Source organism: Chinchilla lanigera, unplaced genomic scaffold, assembly GCF_000276665.1.
Source record: "Chinchilla lanigera isolate Chin_1 unplaced genomic scaffold, ChiLan1.0 scaffold00083, whole genome shotgun sequence".
Taxonomy (NCBI): domain Eukaryota; kingdom Metazoa; phylum Chordata; class Mammalia; order Rodentia; family Chinchillidae; genus Chinchilla; species Chinchilla lanigera.
In genome coordinates, this window is record NW_004955484.1 from 2,566,964 (window position 1) to 2,585,563 (window position 18,600).

An 18,600-nucleotide genomic window follows, 5' to 3' on the forward strand; every position below is an offset into this window, starting at 1 on the left:
CCCCTTCGGCGCCCCGGGGTGCCTCCAGGACGGTGACGCCCGGCGGGTCCCCGCCCGCCCTCGTCTGGCGTGTGATCCGGGTAGCCTGAGCTGCGGGGCGTTAGCAGCAGCAGAGAGACGTCTTCCTAAAGCCAGCACGAAAGGGACTAATTATTCGAGGGGTGCCACGTAGGGGAGAGGGGCGGCGGTGGTTCAAGGCGTGGGAAAGAAACACCAGGAAGAAAGAAAATCACTACCTGGCTCTGAGGGTCGCTGGTCGAGCTCCCCTCCCGGCACAAATTTGCCCCTACAGCACCCTCTGCTGGACGTGCCATCCATTCTTTCGGTTCCCCATCCAAGAGCCACCCCGCCCCCAATCAGGAAACTTAGCATTTAGGGGGAAGGCAGTGAGCCTTTTGGAAGCAAAGCAGTACGCTGGTGCACTTTGTGAACCGAGCTGTGCTGACATTAGATCACAACTTCCTATTTGGGGTTTTGAGCAAGTGCGTCGACTCCAAAGCGAAAATGTAATCCTCAAAATCAATAGATGAAGGATAAAAGGTGAGAAGATAAAAGCATGGAAATAGAATATTGCACCTAGAACCGACTTTAGAAATTCCTCACCCAAGGCAGACCCCTTGTTTTATTGACTGTGTATTTTGATATACACCACAAGGCAAGGACACCATGAACACTTTGTTGAGCAAATCTTCATTTTGCAGCCGAGAATTACCTTTCCACTTCAGTCCTTGGCTTTCTCACACACCTTCATTCATTCATTGAACAACTATGTTTCAAGTGCTAAGTGCCAGCTATTAACATCATCCAGTCCCAGGCTTGGCTTTCTCCCTCTTAAGTGTGCTCAAATAGTTCCAAACAGAGAAGAAATATTTAAAGGAAACCAAAAAGAGAGGACCCCGCCTGTCCCTGATATTGATCGTTCCAGTGTGACCAACCTGGAAAGCACCAGGAAGACAGTTACTTGTAAGCTCAGAGTGCTCAGAAATGAAGATGTCAGAAAAGGCTTCCACAAGGAAGTTGAGAGTTTTGTATAAGTAATCAAAGTAGCGTCTGGGAGTGGCGGCGCATTGCTGTAATTCCAGCACTGAGGAGGCTGAGGCAGAAGGATTGCCATGTGTTCGAGACCAGCCTGCGCTACATAGTGAGCGCAAGGCCAGTCTGAGCTACACAGCAAGACCCTGTCTCAAAAAAAAAAAAAAAAAGAAAAAAGAAAAAGAAACCAAAGTAGGAAGAAACATTATGAACCAGTAGCTATCTAAGAAATTCTCTGAGAATGCCTGAATGAGGAGTTTGTGCACATCTAAAATCCAAATGAATGATCTGAAGAAAAATTAGAAAGTTTATGTTTAACCCCATTTTTTCCCAGAAGACAAGACTGTGATATCAGAAGAGGAGTGGTATAGTACTGTGCTAGATCCCTTAATGGGTAGATCTCTCCTGGGGAGATAAGCACACAATGACTTACCTCATCCAAGTAGCTTTGCTTTACCTGTTCATTCAACACTTTTTTATTTTATTTAGTTATTTTTTTGGTACCAGGAATCCAACTCAGTTAACACTTTTTTAGTTAACAAAATATTTGTAATCTAATAAGTGTCAGACACTGTACTAGATTCTAAGATACAGAGTAGGTAGACAAATGGAGTCCCTGTTCTCACAGGATGTCAGAAAACCATTTCAGATCCACTTGGATGGCTACAGTCAAACAGAAGGACAATAACAAGTGTTGGTGAGAAGTGGAGAAATTAGTATCCTCATACCTTGCTTGTGGGAATGTAAAGTGGTACAGCTGCTTTGGAAAACAGCCTGACAGTTCCTCAAAAAAAGTGAGTTAACACTATGAAGTAGTAATTCCAACCATATGTATATTTCCAAGAGAAATGGCAACATGCATCAGAAAAAAAACACCTCGTAATGTATTTGAAATAGCCAAAAACTGGAAACATAGATATCCATCAACTGATAAAAGCATAAGCCAAGTTTGGTATGTTAATACAATGGAATATTATTTGGCTGTAAAAACAAAGTCCTGGTACTTGCTACAAAATGAATGAACCCTAAAAACATGATGCTAAACAAAAGAATCTAGTCATCAAAAAACTGTACAGTGTATGATTTCATTTATATGAAATGTCCGGAGTAGGCAAATCCACTGGACAGAAAGATTAGTGGTTTCCAGAGCCTGGGGGCAGGGAACAATGGAGAGTGACTGCTAGGGTTTTTATTTTTCCTTTTTTAATTTCATCTGGGCAAGGGGGAGGTACTGGGAATTGAACCAGGGCCTTCACACTGAGATACATTTCCAGCCCTTTTTATTGTTTTGAGAGAGAAGGGTCTAAGTCCCTAAATTGCCCAGGCTGAGCTCCACCTTGTACTCCTCCTGCCTCAGCCTCCTAGAATGCTGAGATTATGAGCATACGGCAGCACACCTGGCCTAGGGGGTCTTTCTGAAAAGACAGAAATGTTCTAGAATTAGATAATGGTGATAGTTGTATACCCTTGTGAATACATTAAGAACCACTAAACTACATGCTTAAAGGAGTGGGTTTTGCCCAATAAAGAAAGATAATATATTTTAATGTCTATGTCAGGTGTTATGGCTTATATCTAGAGGTCCCACCAAAGTCTCATGCACTCATAGGTGAGGCTTTTCAGAGTTGGCTGGATAGAGGATGTGTGGTGCTGGGATGAAGGATGCCATACCGTGGGTAGAGGTTGCAGCACTCAAAAGGCAGGGAGCCTGGAAGAGATAAAAGGGAGAAGCTGCTGCTTCACAGCCTTCTGCCCACCATGAACTGCAATACCCCTCTACCATTCCACCCTGCCTTGGAGCCAGCCAACTATAAAGTGAAACCTGTACAAACTGTGAGCTATAATAAACCTTTCCTCCTTTAACTTTGGGTGTCAAGTATTTTGTCTTAGCAACAAGAAAAGTAACAGACATCAGGTAAAGATAGATGATAGATAGATGATAGATAGATAGATAGATAGATAGATAAAATGTACACCCCATGCACACTGAAGTGTAAAGAAGCCAGCAGAGGCAGAGCTGGGCTTCTAAGCTATACAGTGAAAACACTCATAGTAGAATCTTCAGATAGCAATTCTGTTTTCTCTGTATGCTTTTAAATGAGGTGACAGGCCAGCATGGTGGCATATGCCTATAATCCCAGCACTTGAGAGGCCGAGGCAGGAGAATCACAACAAGTTGAAGGCCAGCCTGAACTACATAATAAGACCCTGTCTCAAAATGAATGAACGGCTGGGCGTGGTGGCACACGCTTGTAATCGCAGCACTTGGGAGGCTGAGGCAGGAGGATCATTGTGAGTTCGAGACCAGCCTGGGCTACAAAATGAGCTCAAGGCTAGCCTGAACTGCATAGCAAGACCCTGTCTCAAAAAGACAAAAAAAAAAAAAGAATGAATGGATAAATAAATAAATGAGGTGACAAAGATCAGACCTAATTCATAAGTTAGATCTTTGGCCGAATTAAGGTTAATATTTCAATCTATGGGCTGTCATAACCTCACCTCTCTCACACCTGGCACCCTGAACAACTGAGCTCCTACACTGTGAATGTGACCCCCTCCTCTCTAGAATATGATAACACCAAGCTTAGGTGCCTTGTGGAACCCTAAATGACAACTTTCTCAGGCAATGCCCTTGTTATCTCCTTGTACAATTATGCAAATTACAGCTTTCAGCCTGAAGTGAAAATACAGAGCTGGAAAACCTCTCCATCCAGTAGCTTACTCCCCACTTCACCCGGTAGGGAATGACTCACGGCAGGCACCAGTTATCCACCCAGGTCTGCAGTCCCAGATAACTGTCACGTGGTCACTTGTTGCATCAAGAGTTCAGTGTATATTTTGGTCCAGTTTCTTTTGTGGGTTCTCGGTTTCAGCTTTAAACTTTGAAAGTTAACAGGTTACAGGCTGGGGGGTGGGGCTCAGTGATACAGTCTTGTGTGTACAAAGCCCTGGGGACTGACAGTTTGTTTCTGCGTGTTGTCATTGCAAGGATATCCAATCAGTAACGGCTCTACTTAGATTTGGAGAGCTTTTGTTCTCTCCCTGACACTGAGTGAGCTGCTTCATGGCATTCCTTCCCCTGCAACTCTGCATTAAAGTGCCGACCCACCTACCACAACAGCCAGGAGAAAGAGCTGATAAAATCAGAATGGTCCCAAAGTCATTTACAAATGTGCAAACTATGTGGCAAAGCCCCAGTTTTAAACATCCTGAAAAGAATATGTCTGGGGCTTGCACAGTTCAGAAAACAAAGGGAATAGCTTATTGGAGCCTACTTCTGGTAAGAACTACAGCCTCCTTCCTGTCTGCCTCTAACTGCCACAGGTTGGCAAGGACTTCCCAAGGCTTTGGAGGGAGCCCTCAGCACCTCCACTGGGAGTAGATAAAAATCTCCTAGTGAGAAACGTATTCCCAAGTCCTCTCAGAGCTCTTTACATTTGTATTGTTTTGCTTGGGAAGGGAAAGCTTAAGCAAAGAAGCAAGCAAATACACGCATTTGGTGGCTGAGCATGTGTTCACATTCATAAATATTTGCTGGTTGATGAAGAGGGAAATTATAAGTGGAGCTCATAGGAGTCCAAGGTTCCTGATATAAAGAGACAGAGAGAGAGGTCTGAGCTAACTCCACATTCCGCAGAGGAGGAATCAGAGGACTAGAAAAAGTGTTGTGTTCAAATTGCATGGGTAGCTGCTGATAAGAGCCAGAAAACCCCAGGATTTCTGGGTGTGCTCTGTACCCTGCTTTCCTGTGGCTTGGCTAGCAAGCGACCTTCTAAAAAGACATGCTGGGTGTGGTAGTGTATGCCTATAATCCCAGCGCTCAGAAGGCTAAGCCGGAGAACTGTGTGTTCTTAAGACCCTGTCTTAGGAAAACAAGAGAGAGAGAGAGAGAAAGGAAGGAAGGAAGGAAGGAAGAAAGAAAGAGAGAGAGAAAGAAAAAGAAAGAGACAAAGAAAGAGAGGAAAGAAAGAAGAAGGGTAGGGCAGGGCCCTGAGAGGAAAGAGAGAAGGGTAGGGCAGGGCCCTGTGGCCTGTTCAACAAGTTGGAATCTACTTGACAAAGGACCCTCCAGGCATCCCCAGCCTGACCCAGGACGTATACCTGTGAATCTCAGAGGCACCCAGAGTGAAGAAGCAGCCAGCCACCTCTCCACTTTGCTTTTGAGCCCCTACTTTTGATGACAGTGTCACGTGCGGGTGGTACACAGTGTGGGTGGGAAATGGAAAGGAACAGCCTGAGAAGGCAACTGGGAAAATGCTAGTGCTCCCTCTCCCCAACATGCTTTTCACGTTTAAGAAAGAAAACATTGAGAGAACAGAGAGCACCAAGGACCTGAAGGCTGAAGCGCTCTCTGTACCTACAGTCCATCACAAGCAGATTTTGAAAACTAGATAAGCATGAAAGATAAACATGGAGGTGAGTTGCAGAAACGCTTGGGCAAGGGTGATCCTGCTGGTCTTGCTCCCAAGCGCACCACCAGGTTACATGTGGACGGATAAAGCTTTGGAATATTTATAGCTCTATCTATATTCGTATCTGAAACACAACTCAAACATCCATACAGGCCCCCTCCAAACGAGCCCTTTCCCACTTTTCCAGCAGTACTTCTTACTACATCCTACCATGCTCCTTAAGTAACACCATGCCTGACTATTTACTACTCCTTCGACAGTCACTGAGCACCTCCTTGTTCCAGCCAATAGGCAAATAAGTATGGTGTGTTAAATGAATTAGTTTCTTCGTGTAGTCCAATGTGCTGGCATAGGTATGCATAGAAAATATTATTTATTTTTCCTTCTCCCTGCCCCTCGGCCTGGCTTTTAGTCTTTCCCCTTCTTGCTGTGGTCCTTCTCTCTTGAGCAGTTTTTAGTATTTTGTTATTTGTTTGTTTGTTTGATTTGTTTTGGTGGTATTGGAGATTGAACCTAGGGCCTCAGGCTGAGCTACAACCCCAGCTCCTCAAGCTTGCAATGGCGCCTCCTTCCTTAGCCTCCCAGAATGCTGAGATAAAGGTGAGCTTCACCTACTCAGCTGTCTTTGGTATTTTGTGAGGGAGAACCGGGAGAACACTGGGATGCCAGAAGAAAGGCCATTAGCAGAAGGTGGAGGTCAAGGATACAGTTTTTTGTTGTTGTTGTTGTTGAGGCAGGTCTCGGGGTCTCACTGTGCTGTGGAAACTGGTCTCAGACTGCTGGGTTCAAATGATCTTCCTACCTCAGGCTCCTGAATGCTGGGTCTACAGGAGCATACCATCATGCCTGTTTTTTTTGTTGTTTTCTTGGTAGTGGAGGTTGAGTCCAGGGAGCACTGAGCTAAAATCCTCAGCCCTTTACATTTTTAAATTTTGAGACAGGGTCTCATTAAGTTGCCCAGACTGGTCTTGAACTTGCAATTCTACTGCCTCAGCCTTCTGAGTATCTTGGATTACAGGTGTGCACCACTACACCTGGGAAGGAGTTGTTTTTTTTTTTTGTTTTTTTTTTTTTTTTTTTAAGGGCTCTGGTGTATGAGAAAATATTATGGTTGGATGAGAAAGAAAGCAAGGGGATTTTTTTAGGACAATGGTTGGTGATTCTGTACTTCCTTCTTAATGCAAAGAATTACAAGCAAAGACCGTGAATAGTTGTTGAAGTGACTTTTGGTTGCACAGAAAGGGTCCTTCTGACCTAGACAGCATTCTGGAGTTTTGATTTTATGTGCTGTTTGCATTATTTCATTGGACAAAGATTATTGATCAGCCTGAATATGCAGTTACCATGAAAGACCCAACAAAATGGATCTAGTTCTCTAAAAGTTTGAAAATATTAAAGAAACAGAAGATCATTAAATTGTGATATGTATTCTGAAAGAAAGCATCACGGTACTGAGACAGAGAGAGAGAGAAAGAGAGACAGAGGGAGAATGAATTGGTGAACACCTTTCTGTCTTTGGAACATATCTTGCTCTTCACACATTAAGGTAAAGACCTTAATGAACAAAGGTTCATTCTCTTTTTTGGTTTTTCTCCGGTACCAGGAACCGAACTCACGACCTTGCAGTTGCCAGGCAGGCCCTTTGCCGCTGAGCTAAATCCCCAGCCCCTTCTTTGTTCATACTCTTAATGCCAAAGTACTTTCTTTTGAGAGTGCACCCTATAAAAATCTTAATATTATACTGAAAGGCTCAAATGTCACCTTCAAGATGTCATTTTAGGACTCCCATTTAGACTATTCCCTTCTGACACATTACTTGCCAGTCTATTATAATACACAGTTCATTCTGCCAAGTAGAAATCGATTGTAGAGGGATGAAGTGCTCCAGTTTTCCTGGTACTGACGGCTGTTCTGGGATGTAAGACTCTTTCCTGGGTACAGTGCTAAAACCTGGACAGTCCTGAATGGATAGGGCTGAGTTGATAGTCACTCTAACCTCTGGACAAGTCTATATTCCTTTTTTAAATTTTTATTCACTGAGCTATATCTCCAGCCCTTTTTATTTTTTATTTTGAGATGGTCTCACTAGGTTGCCCAGGCTGGGCTTGAACTTTCGATCCTCCTGTCTTAGACTCCCTAGTAAGTGGGATAACAGGACTGTGCCACCTTCTCTACATCCAATATTCCAGAAAGGGGGCCAACTTTTTTGTTATTCACACAATGGCTTACACAAAGAGATGGTGATAATCTAAACACCAACAAGAATGGCTTGCTCTTGAACACTTGGGATATTCCAGGCTCTGTGTGAGCTCCTTACAGTAACCAAATAGGTCAGGCATTTCCTTTCCTGTAGAGAAACTAAGACCAAACCAGTAAAGCCAGCATTTGACAGCACCAGACTGAAAAAGGGCATTTAACCACTGTGCTAAAACAGTGGTTCTCAAACTTTTTGATCTTAGGATCTTTTACACACTCAAAAATTATGGAAGACTCCCCCCAAAGAAAAGTTTAGGTCGGCTAATGTATTAATAGTTATTATTAAAAATTAAAACTGAGAATTTAAAAAATATCCACTGTATTTAAACATTAATTCACATGAACGTTCATACACTTTCTTTGAGATGGAATCTTGCTATGTTGGTCAGGCTGGTCTCCAACTCCTGGACTCAAGCCAGATCCTCTTACTTCAGCTTCACTAGTACTCAGACTAAAGGCACAGGGCACCACACTGGGCTTTAATAATACTTTGTTTTTTCCGTATCGGTACCCAGAACTTCACACATGCTAGGCAATCACTCCACCACTGAGTACATCTCCAGCCTCCTTTGTTTTTTTTTTTTTTTTTGTTTGTTTGTTTTTCTTCCGGTACCAGGAGTTGAACTCACTACCTTGCGCTTGCCAGGAAGGTGCTTTGCCGCTGAGCCAAATCCCCAGCTCCTCCAGCCTCCATTGGAGAACATTTTTTGATGACTGGAGATGTAGCTCCGTGGTACAGTGCTTGCCTAGCATTTGTGAAGCCTGGGTTTGATCATTAGCACCACCCAAAAAAAGATAAGTGAAAAAAAAGACATGGTTTTTGAGACAGGGCTTGGCTAAATTGCTCAGGCTCACCTAGAGCTTGCCATCTTCCTGCCTCAATCTCCCCAGTGGCTGGAATTACAGGTGTGAGCCATCGAGCCTGGTGATAACTTTTGTTTTGTTTTTATGAGACAGGGTCTTGCTAGGTAGTCTAGTCTGGCCTCAAACTCACTGTGTAGCCCAGACTGGCCTTGAACTCATGGAAATCCTACTACTTCAGCATCCTGATTACAGGTGTGCACCATTACACTCAGCTAATAACTCACTTTTAAATGAAAACTACTAACTATATTTTCCAGAACCAAAAAATATGCTAACGAGAATGGCAAGGTTATTTTAATTTAATTTAATTTTTTTTTTTTTAGACATAAGAGTCTCGTTTTATAGTTCAGGCTGTCCTCGAACTCACGGCAATTCTCCTGCCTCAGTCTCCCGAGCGCTGGGTGGATTCTCACATCTACTACACTCAGTCTGCTGCAGTATTATGTCCCTGTAGCCTCCAGAAAACTCCACTGTACACTAGTGAGAGAAGGTGCAAATAACTTCTTATGGTAGCATTGTAACTTGTTTTGCTTTCGGAGACCCTCTGAAAAGGTTGTGGAGACCCTAGAGAGACCCTTGGGAAGCACTGCCCTCTGAAAAATGAGACATTTAGATTTTTCAAAACCTCGATGGCAGACATCAGGAGATGTATCTTCCTTTTGCGAGAATGCTGGATTTTAATTGGTAGAACGGGTCTGGGAAAATGCCCAGGACAACAGCGATAAAATAGTGGGGACAACAACAATCGCTTATTCTTGGCCAAATCCTAACCTGTGAGCTCTTCCTGGGTTCTCTGGTCTGCGGTCAACCTGGACTACAACTCCCCAGACAGCTCAGGGCAGGGGGGCGTGTCCGCAAGCTGTGGGGAGCGTGGGTGACTCAAATTGATGACGCAAGCTAGGGGGGTGCGCGTTTTCGGGGCTGCAATTGGAGGAGGCGGAAGAAGGGGCGGAGTCGGTGATTGGGTCAGCCAATGGTGTGCGGTGAGGAGGAAGGGGGAAACGGGGCGTGGCCATGCTGACTCGCGGGCGCCGCGGAGCTCAAGGAACCCGGAGCCGCGGATCTGGGGGATAGGAGAGTGCCGGTCCTCGGGCCTCGGCTGCCGGGCGAGGGAGATGGCAGCGCGATGGAGCAGCGAGAATGTGGTGGTGGAGTTCCGCGACTCCCAGGTGAGCTGGGCCGGGGAACCAATGGAGTATTCTGGGCATGCGCCTTTCGTGGTTCCCCTCCCCCCGACGTTGCTGCATTCCGCCTCCGGGGGCGGGGAGACCCCGGGCCTGGGCTGGGGAGCTGGGCAAGGGCGACCTGGAGCTGTCAGACTTGGGCGGGCAAGGGGAGACTCGGTGACCGTTGGGGCGGGCACTGACAGGCTCACGGGGTTCCCCGAGGGCGTTTGCGGAGTGGGGTACGCTTGGGGACACAGAGGCAGACACTGTGTGCGCGTGAATGTTTATGGAGCCTTTCCACAGCCAGGGGGGCGAGCAAGTAGGTGTCCTGTTCCTAAGGCTGGGGTCGCGCTTGGCGACATCGGCAAGTTGCACAACTTCTCTGAGTCTGCTGCGTGGATTTAACTCTGCCTCACAAGATTTTGGGGTAGCAAAGTGCCCTTTTCAGCGCTTAAGCGGTTTAGTTGCTGGTGCTCTGCTAGGAGAAAATACCACGTGGTGGACAGGAGTGCACACTATAGGAATTGCTGGGGTTCGATTTTCAGCATTGTCCGCTAGTCAGTTTTCTCACCTGTAGAGAGAAAGGTTCGTGCCTCCCTAGAGAGATGGGCATGAGAATTTTTTTTTTTTTTTTTTTTTTTTGGTACTGGGAATCGAACTCAGGACCTTGTGCTTGCCAGGCAGGGGCTTGTGACACTGAGCTATATCCTCGTCCCGGGCACGAGAAGTTTATGAAGTCATACTATCAAAGTGTGTGGCATAGTGATGGGCACAGTTAAGCCTCGAAATGTTGGCACTTACTAAGGATTTTTACCATTTTTTTCTTTATTTTATTTTTTGGTTCATTGTTTTGTTTTTTGTTCATTCTTTCATGACAGAGTCTTACTAAGTAGGCTGGGCTGATTTTGAACTTGATGTGTATCCCAGGCTGGTCTCAATTCGAGATTGTCCTGCTTCAGCCTCTGTAGTGCTGGAATTGCAGGCATGTGTCATCAAACCCGATGCATTTTACCATTTTTCTTTTCTTTTTTTTTTTTTTCTTTCTTTTTTTGGTTTTTTTCGGTACCAGGAATCAAACTCACGACCTCACGCTTGCCAGGCAGGCGCTGTGCCGCTGAGCTAAATCCCTAGCCCCCACCATTTTTCTATACCTTGTCTTCTATATGCCAGGCCTGGTGCTAAGTGATTTTTTTTGTTTTTTTTTTTTTTTTTTTTTTTTTTAAATTCATGAAAAAACCACGTAAAGCAAGTAGGTTTTGTCCCATTATTCCAAAAGGGGGACAGTCCCTATTTGTCTGATCCTAAGTGACTTGGCTAAGGGCTACCATAATGTGGCAGACGGGATTAGGATTTGGAGACAAGGTCTGATCCCAGAGCTCCTATTCAGCTCATTACACTACTTTGCCTCGAGTGAGGAGCTCAGAATTGTCGTGCAGCTGTTCTGCAGTGAATATCATGATTCCTTCCCCAGCACTTAGGGCAGTGTCTTGGTGATTCTTTTCATTTATTCAAGAAGTAACTACTGAATACCTTCTGTGCACCAGACTTTTGTTCACTCATTTATTCAACAAAGATTTATTGAGCTCCTGGCAGTGCACACTAGTTGTCAGTAGTTAAATTGGTTTACACCAAGGGAAACCTGGATTACTCCAAGTAGGTGGTGTGGTTTCTTCTTTCTAAAACCCCATCTTGTCTTTCCCCATAAAGATTAATGAATGGAGGAGTCGCCCACCAGTCTTCTCTGTGGTACCCTCTGGTAGGTAGCCCCGATGGAGAATCTGACCAGCAGCTTTTGGATTAAGGGATCCGGAAGCAGTTTTCACTGTAAGCACCTGGTCTCTTCGAGGCCTGCCCTCCCAAAGGAGGTGGTGCACTCCTTGGGAAAAAGAGCCAGATTGCTGTTTATTGCTGTTGCCCTTCTTGTTAATTGCTTTTGTGGGGACTAGGACAGAACCAAATCATGTATCATGCATCTGAGCCTGCTACTTTGGAAGATGCTAATCTGCAAACCCTTTAATTCGCACACTTCTTTATAGAGATGTAATTGAGGAGGCCTGCAGAGAGGGCGCTGACACATATCCTAGGATGCTATGAAGTAGGAGCAAATAATTAAAACTAAACAGCAGTTGTCATAGTAAGAGAACAAAGTAAGTTGGGTAATTTAACTGCCTTGTGGGAGTTTCTGTTTTTCTGATTTTTCTATTTAGTTGAAAGGGTACATCTGTAGTGTGAATTAGCATGGATTTGTGGTTGAGCCTGGTGATGATTGGGAGGGATGGGAGCTCATTTTATTAACTATTTCAGTAACGTAGAAAGAGAAAGTTAAAACTCCTCATAGTTGCTTCCTGAAAAGGAAAGCCAGAACGATAAACTTTTCAAGATACTTCACAGCTTTAAAAAATAGTTTAAAAGACCAAAGATTTTAGATTTTTCAGAGGAAAATCCTAGTCTGAAAGATGAAACTTACGACAGAGTTTACATAAGTGTAACTTACTTTATAAAACAGTGCCTTCAGATACTTCTCTTGCTGATTAATGATAAAGAATGTAGGCCAGGGATACAGCTCGGTGGCACAGCGCCTGCCTGGCAAGTGCAAGGTCCTGAGTTGGAGTCCTGGTCCAGTCCATCCTTCAAATAGCCAGTGATTTTGTTTTTTCAAGTCCAGGTTGGTTGAGGAATTGTTAATGTACTGTGAAATCTATTTGCTAGTGTGATAAATGCGTGTAGTCATGTAACCACCACCACCTGGAGTATCATTGATGTTGACCTTGATCCCCTGATTGAGGTAGTATTTGTCAGGTTTCTCTACTGTTCTTTTTGCCCTTTTTCTGTTTTTTGTTTGTGGTTTTTTTGTTTTGTTTTGTTTTGTTTTTGAGACAGGGTCTCACTATGCAGTTCAGGCTGGCTTTGAACTCATTTTGTAGCCCAGGCTGGCCTTGAACTCAGCATCCTTCTGCCTCAGCCTCCCAAGTACTGGGATTAAAGGAGTGTACCTTTTGCCCTCTTTCTGTACTGTGTTCTTTGGAAGGTAGTCTCTAGATGTAGCCATTGGTTAGGTAGTAGGGAGTTAATATCCTAAAGGTATTTATTCAGTCATTTTTTTTAGATCTGTATGAACTCATAGATATTTATTTTTCTTTTTTTCATAGTTATTTATTTTATACTTTGGAATATAATCCAATATTACTTAATTTTATTACCCAAATTATTCCACCTTTCACCATTGGGAGCTATTGCCATTGGCTCTTGTGATCCTTTGACCTTTCCCCGTCATTGTGGTTTTGTTTTTACTTTCTTTTGTTTTGTTTTTTGTTTTTTGTATTTCTCCCAGTACCAGGAATCGAACTCACAACCTTGTGCTTGCCAGGCAGGTGCTGTGCCACTGAGCTAAATCCCCAGCCCCTGTTTTTACTTTCTGGTGCTATAAGATGCTCAGTTGTCATCTTATGCATTTCCTGACCCAGTCCAATAATCAACCATTTCTCTAAGAAATCAAGACCTGGCACTAAAGCACATCTAATAGTAATTACTACTAGTATTACTGTACTACTATCAGTACTTCTAGGCACTCTCAGCTGACAGAGTAAGGACAGCTGCGTGTACTAATCCACATATCCATGCACACATCTGTAAATGCTTCCGTGTGGCATGTGTATCTATATTAAACTGAGCATGAAGTTGTGTTGGCATCTCCAGTTCTAATCCTTTGCCACATCACTGTGACCTCCTCTTCTTGCTTAGCAGTACCCTCCACTCCAGTGTGACAAACCCAACTCCAAGCATCCCTCTCCATTTATGCAGTTGTTCAGCTCCAGCGTACCTGTGCGGTGGTGTAGAGTTATCCTGAACTTAATAGAAAGCTGAATCATTTGCAAGAATATTGTCCCACATACAGTTCTTTGACCCTGCTTTTGCAGAGTCCATTCAGGTTTGCACCATTTTTTTCATCACTGCCTCTTTGATCAGGTCTTTATTCAACATGAGTGTGTCCCAGCTGAGGGCATGAGTGGTGACAGAGTGCCTCCTTAGCATGTGTGAGAGTCTGAGTTTAAGCCCTACCTCCAAAAAACAGCTGTCCAAAATCATTTGACATTTATGAAGTCAACAAATTGTAAGGGTTTTTGTAGCAGATTGCTTTTCTTCTGGTTGTTTTTTTTTTTTTCTTTGTATGCAGGAGGATACTGGAGATTGAACCAAGGGCCTTTGCTCTGAGCTGCATTCACAGCCCTTTTTAAATTTTATTCATTTTGAGAGAGGATTTTGCTGAGGCCTAGGCTGGGCTTGAACTTGTGATCCTCCTGCCTTAGCTTCCCAGGGTGCTGAGTTTACAGGCATACACCACCACACCCACCTCTGTAGTTTATATGTTTGTGTGTGTGTATGTTTTATTTGTTTTTGTGTCTTGTCTTTTTTATTTTGTTTTGTTTTTTGAAACAGGGTCTTATATGTAGTCCAGGCTGACCTTGAACTTATTATGTGGCCCAGGCTGGCCTCAAATTTATGGTGATCCTCCTGTGTCAGCCTGCTGAGTACTGGGATTACAGACATCTGCCACCAAGTCATAGTCTTGTTTTTCTAAGGCATTCTTTCAATGACATTTTAATATATTTCTCCTTAAAACATTTTTCATTGTGGAATATAGCATACATGTGAGTGATCTTGATACTGTGTAAAGAATAATAATATGGGCTGGGGATATAGCTCAGTGAAAGAGAATGTGCTTAGCATGCACAAGGTCCAGGGTTAGAGTCCCAGTACTCCCTCCTCAAAAAAAAAAAAAAAAAAAAGAATAATTATAAGATGTACTAGGATGTTCCTTCCGTGCTGTTTAAAGTGTACACCCCACTGGTTTCTTTTGAAGCATGCATGCTGTCTTTTCCCCAGGACATTTCCTTCTCTAAAATTCATTAATGATTGCACTAAATTTTCGATTTATAATTTTCTTGCTTTTCTTTATACTTTTACTATACATATGTAAAATATAAATAGCTTTTTGTTGAATTCCTTTTTTTTAAAAAATTACTTATTTATTTATTTAGTCATTTTGAGACAGTCTCACTATGCAGTTTAGGCCGGCTTTGAGCTCATTTTGTAGCCCAGGCTTGCCTCAAACTTGCAGAGATCTTCCTGCCTCAGCCTCCCAAGTGCTGGGATTACAGGCGTGTGCCACCATGGCTGGTATTATTTTTATTTTTTTAAATTAGATTTTTTTAGTACATTTTAGAGATATGTAACAATCAGATTCATCATAGAGAATTTGTACATGTACATGATTTAACTTTTTTTCCCCCTCCTTCCCCTCCCCTTCCTTCAACCAGCATTTTGTTTTATTCTGACTGTTCTTGACCACTTTGTCAGGGGAGTCCTGTGTTGTGAATTCTTCTGTGACTTGCTTTTCTTCTCCCACAATGTGTTTGAAATTTATTCATGTTGATTACCATGGTTGTAGTTTACTAGCTTTGCTGTCAAGGTAGTGTTCCATCATACGAATGTGCCATTGCTGATTATCTGTCACTGAACATTTGGGTTGTTTCCCATTTTTAGAGTTACAGATGATGATACTATGAAGATAGTATTTATGTAGAAGTACTTATTGGGCTATAGGATGGGCATGTTCTTCAACCTTATTAGAAAATATTGTCCTTTTTCAAAGTAGTTAAATTTTGCACTCCTCACAGTAATGCTTAAATGGTTTCTGTTGGTTCATAGCCTTATCAGCACCTGATGTTCCTATATTAGAAATTTAGATTTCTTATCCTTTCAGCAGTACTGAGCATCTACTGTATGCCAGGCACTGTGGAAACAGCAGCTAACAAAACAGACAAAATCAAAATTTCTGGCCCATGTTAAGTTCTTGTTCTTTTTTTTTTTTTTTTTTTTTGTAGTATCAGGAATGGAACTCAGGATCTTGCACTTGCCAGGCAGGCACTTGTGTCGCTGAGCTATATCCCTGGCCCAAGTTCTTGTTCTTTAGTCAGTTGATTTTTCACCAATGTGCTACATATGAAATGGTCTAAAAATTTTGGATTTAATTTATATTTTCCTCATTACTGATGAAACAGTATTTTTAAAGCAGACATGGTGACACATACCTGTAACCCCAGCACTCTGGGCGGCTAAGGCAGGAGGACTGCAAGCTTGAGTTCATCTTGGGCAGTGTGCTGGCTTAGCAAGACTGTGTTTTAAAATAAAATTCAAAAAGGGCTGGGGATGTAACTCTGTGTGAAGGCCCTGGGTTCAGGCCACAGGTACTAAAAGGAAGTGAGCTGCGTGTGGTGCACACCTATAAACCCAGCACTCGGAAGGCTGAAGCAGGAGGATCACTGTGAGTTTGAGGCTAGCCTGGGCTACATAGTGAGTTCAAGGCCAGGCTGAACTACATAGCGAGACCCTGTCTCAAAAAAACAAAAGTCTTGTGCTCTTTTTAATGTTGAGCTACTGCTTTCTTGTGGATTAAGAAGTATGTAAACATTTTTCTTGATTCTTTTTTTTTTGTTTTGTTTTTTTGTTTTTTTTTTTGGTTTTTCTCCGGAACCGAACTCACGACCTTGAGCTTGCCAGGCAGGCGCTTTTGCCGCTGAGCTAAATCCCCAGCCCCCATTTTTCTTGATTCTAATCCTGTATTGGTTACATGTTTATTTATTCTTTTTCCCTCTTTTTGTTACATATATATGAAGTGTATTCTCCCGGTTTGTGGCTTGCCTTTTTTATGGCTTGTGATTTTTTTTTTCAGTCTCCTTGAGAAGAATGTCCATATCCTAGCTTCAGATTCTCCAATATTTTCTTTTATTTCCCTGCTCCTTCAGATTTGGTAATGAGTTCTCTCTATGAAAAGTGTACTCTAGTAATCCGTGACTTTTAAGTCTCTGTACTAGTGTAACTCTTCCAGAAAGATTAAGGCTGTTTTTTACTCTAATAAAAAACAAATCATTGGGCTGTGGGTGGTACACACAATGCAGTCGCAGCATTGAGGAGGCTGAGGCTGGAGGATCACTGTGAGTTCAAGGCCAGCCTGGGCTACATAGCAAGACCCTGTGTCAAAAAGCAAATCATTTACCTATTACATGGTACTCCATAAATATGTACAATTTTTATGTTTTTATATGTCAGTTAAAAAATGAATTGAAAGAAAAGGAAGAAAACCCCCAAAACAAAATACACAACCAAATGAACTCAGCTAATTCTTTAGCTGAGAACAGTTAATAATCTGTACATTTTTCTGAAGCAATCAAGCCTCGATCCCTGGTTTTCTAATTTCCCTTAAGGTTCATTTTGCAAACAATAGAGATGGAGGAACATAGCAGATCTATTTTGAGGCAGGGTCTCACTATATAGTTCAGGTTGGCCTCCTAAGTGCTGGGATTACTGGTATGTAACCCCACACATAGTTGTTTGTTTGTTTTTATGTAGTCCAGGCTGGCCTTAAACTCAGTATCTTCTTGCGTTAGCCTCCCAGATGCTAGGATCACAGATGTACACCATTAGGCTCAGTTTTGGAAGTAACTATTAAGATACGAATGTGGGCAGTTATTTGTTTTCTAGGAAACAATGTGAAGATGCAGTGATGGATGGGGAAGAGTGCACAGAGGCTGAGGGTTGGGCCTAGAGTGTCTGTGTCAGGATCCGGGAATGGCACCTTTCTGCCATGTGATTGTGGCTGACTTGCTTTCTTCCTAAGCTTTGGTTTCTTCACCCATAAAACAAGGCTAACACTAGTACCTACCTTGTGGGGCTCCCCAGGTTACCCCAGGATGATGGTTCCTTGGGAAGATTCACAGTTGTATTCACAGTTATGATTTATTATAGTTAAAGGACATACAGCAAAAATCCCAGGACAAAGGCCATGAGGGTGAGGTGTGGAGAAAACCAGGCGCAGCTCCTCAGAGTCCTCTCCAGTGGAGACACGCAGGACGTGCTTGATTTCTACAGCATCAGCGTACACAACTTGTGTTAGGGAAGCTCATTAGGGACCCAGTGCCCCAGGTGTTTTGGGGCCCTGTCACAGACCCAAGCCCCAGACTCGCAGAAGGAAAGCAGGTGGTGGTGTTGCTTGTCCACACCGGGGAAGTGCAGTGAGCCCCCTGCTGAGGCAGGGACTGGTGGGAACACTTCCAGAATCCAAGTCCTCGGATCTTAAAGCTGCTGTGAGCCACCCCTGAGAGGCCTCTTCGAGAGCAGCCTCAGGCCTCCTGTGCCTGCTTCTTCTGCCCACAGCTTGACAGAGTTCTTGTAGGGATTAAGTGAGAATGTCAAATGCTGGCATCTTGTGTTCTGAGTAACTAAAGGCAACAATACGCGATGTATTAACCATTGTTACCCTATTATATTGTTTTGAAATTTTGTTTTTTTCTTCTTTAAAAAAACAAAAAAAATTTTAAAAAATGAGAATGTCAGTGTATATCACTTAGCACAGTGGTCAGGATATGTTAAGCATATATTAATTTGTTATTATTATATTAGAAAACTGATCCCAGGGAACAACAAATATGGCCTCTCAGAACAGACTGATGAGTGCCAGGAATATAGTTCAGTGGCATAAGCGCCTGCCTGGCAATTGGAAAGTCCTGAGTTCGATTCCCGGTACCAAAAAAAAAAAATAGACTGATGAAACTGAGAGACCTTTTTTTTTTCTTAATTCTTGATTTTTTTTTTTTTTTTTTTTTTTATTTTTTTTTTTTTTTTTTTTTTTGGTGGTGCAGGCTAACCTTGAACTGACTGTATAGCTCAGGCTGGCTGTAAACTCATGGTGATCCTCCTGCCTCAGCCTCTCAAGTGCTGGGATTACAGGTGTGTGCCACCATGCCCAGTGAGAGGATTTTTTTAGAAGATACCTCATTTACCTTATTTTACAGATGAGGAACCTGAGCTCC

General features: G+C 43.1%; 1 protein-coding gene across 2 annotated transcripts in view; it reads left to right on the plus strand.

The window, feature by feature from the left end:
• The first annotated feature begins 9,541 nt into the window (after positions 1-9,541).
• Wdr59 (WD repeat domain 59) overlaps positions 9,542-18,600 on the plus strand; it is a 91,497-nt gene continuing 82,438 nt past the window's right edge. For both annotated transcript variants that reach the window (XM_005403454.2, XM_005403455.2), the window contains exon 1: positions 9,542-9,733. In XM_005403454.2, coding sequence (XP_005403511.1) covers positions 9,680-9,733 — 54 coding nt within the window. In that variant the 5' untranslated portion in view covers positions 9,542-9,679. The remainder of the gene's footprint in view (positions 9,734-18,600) is intronic.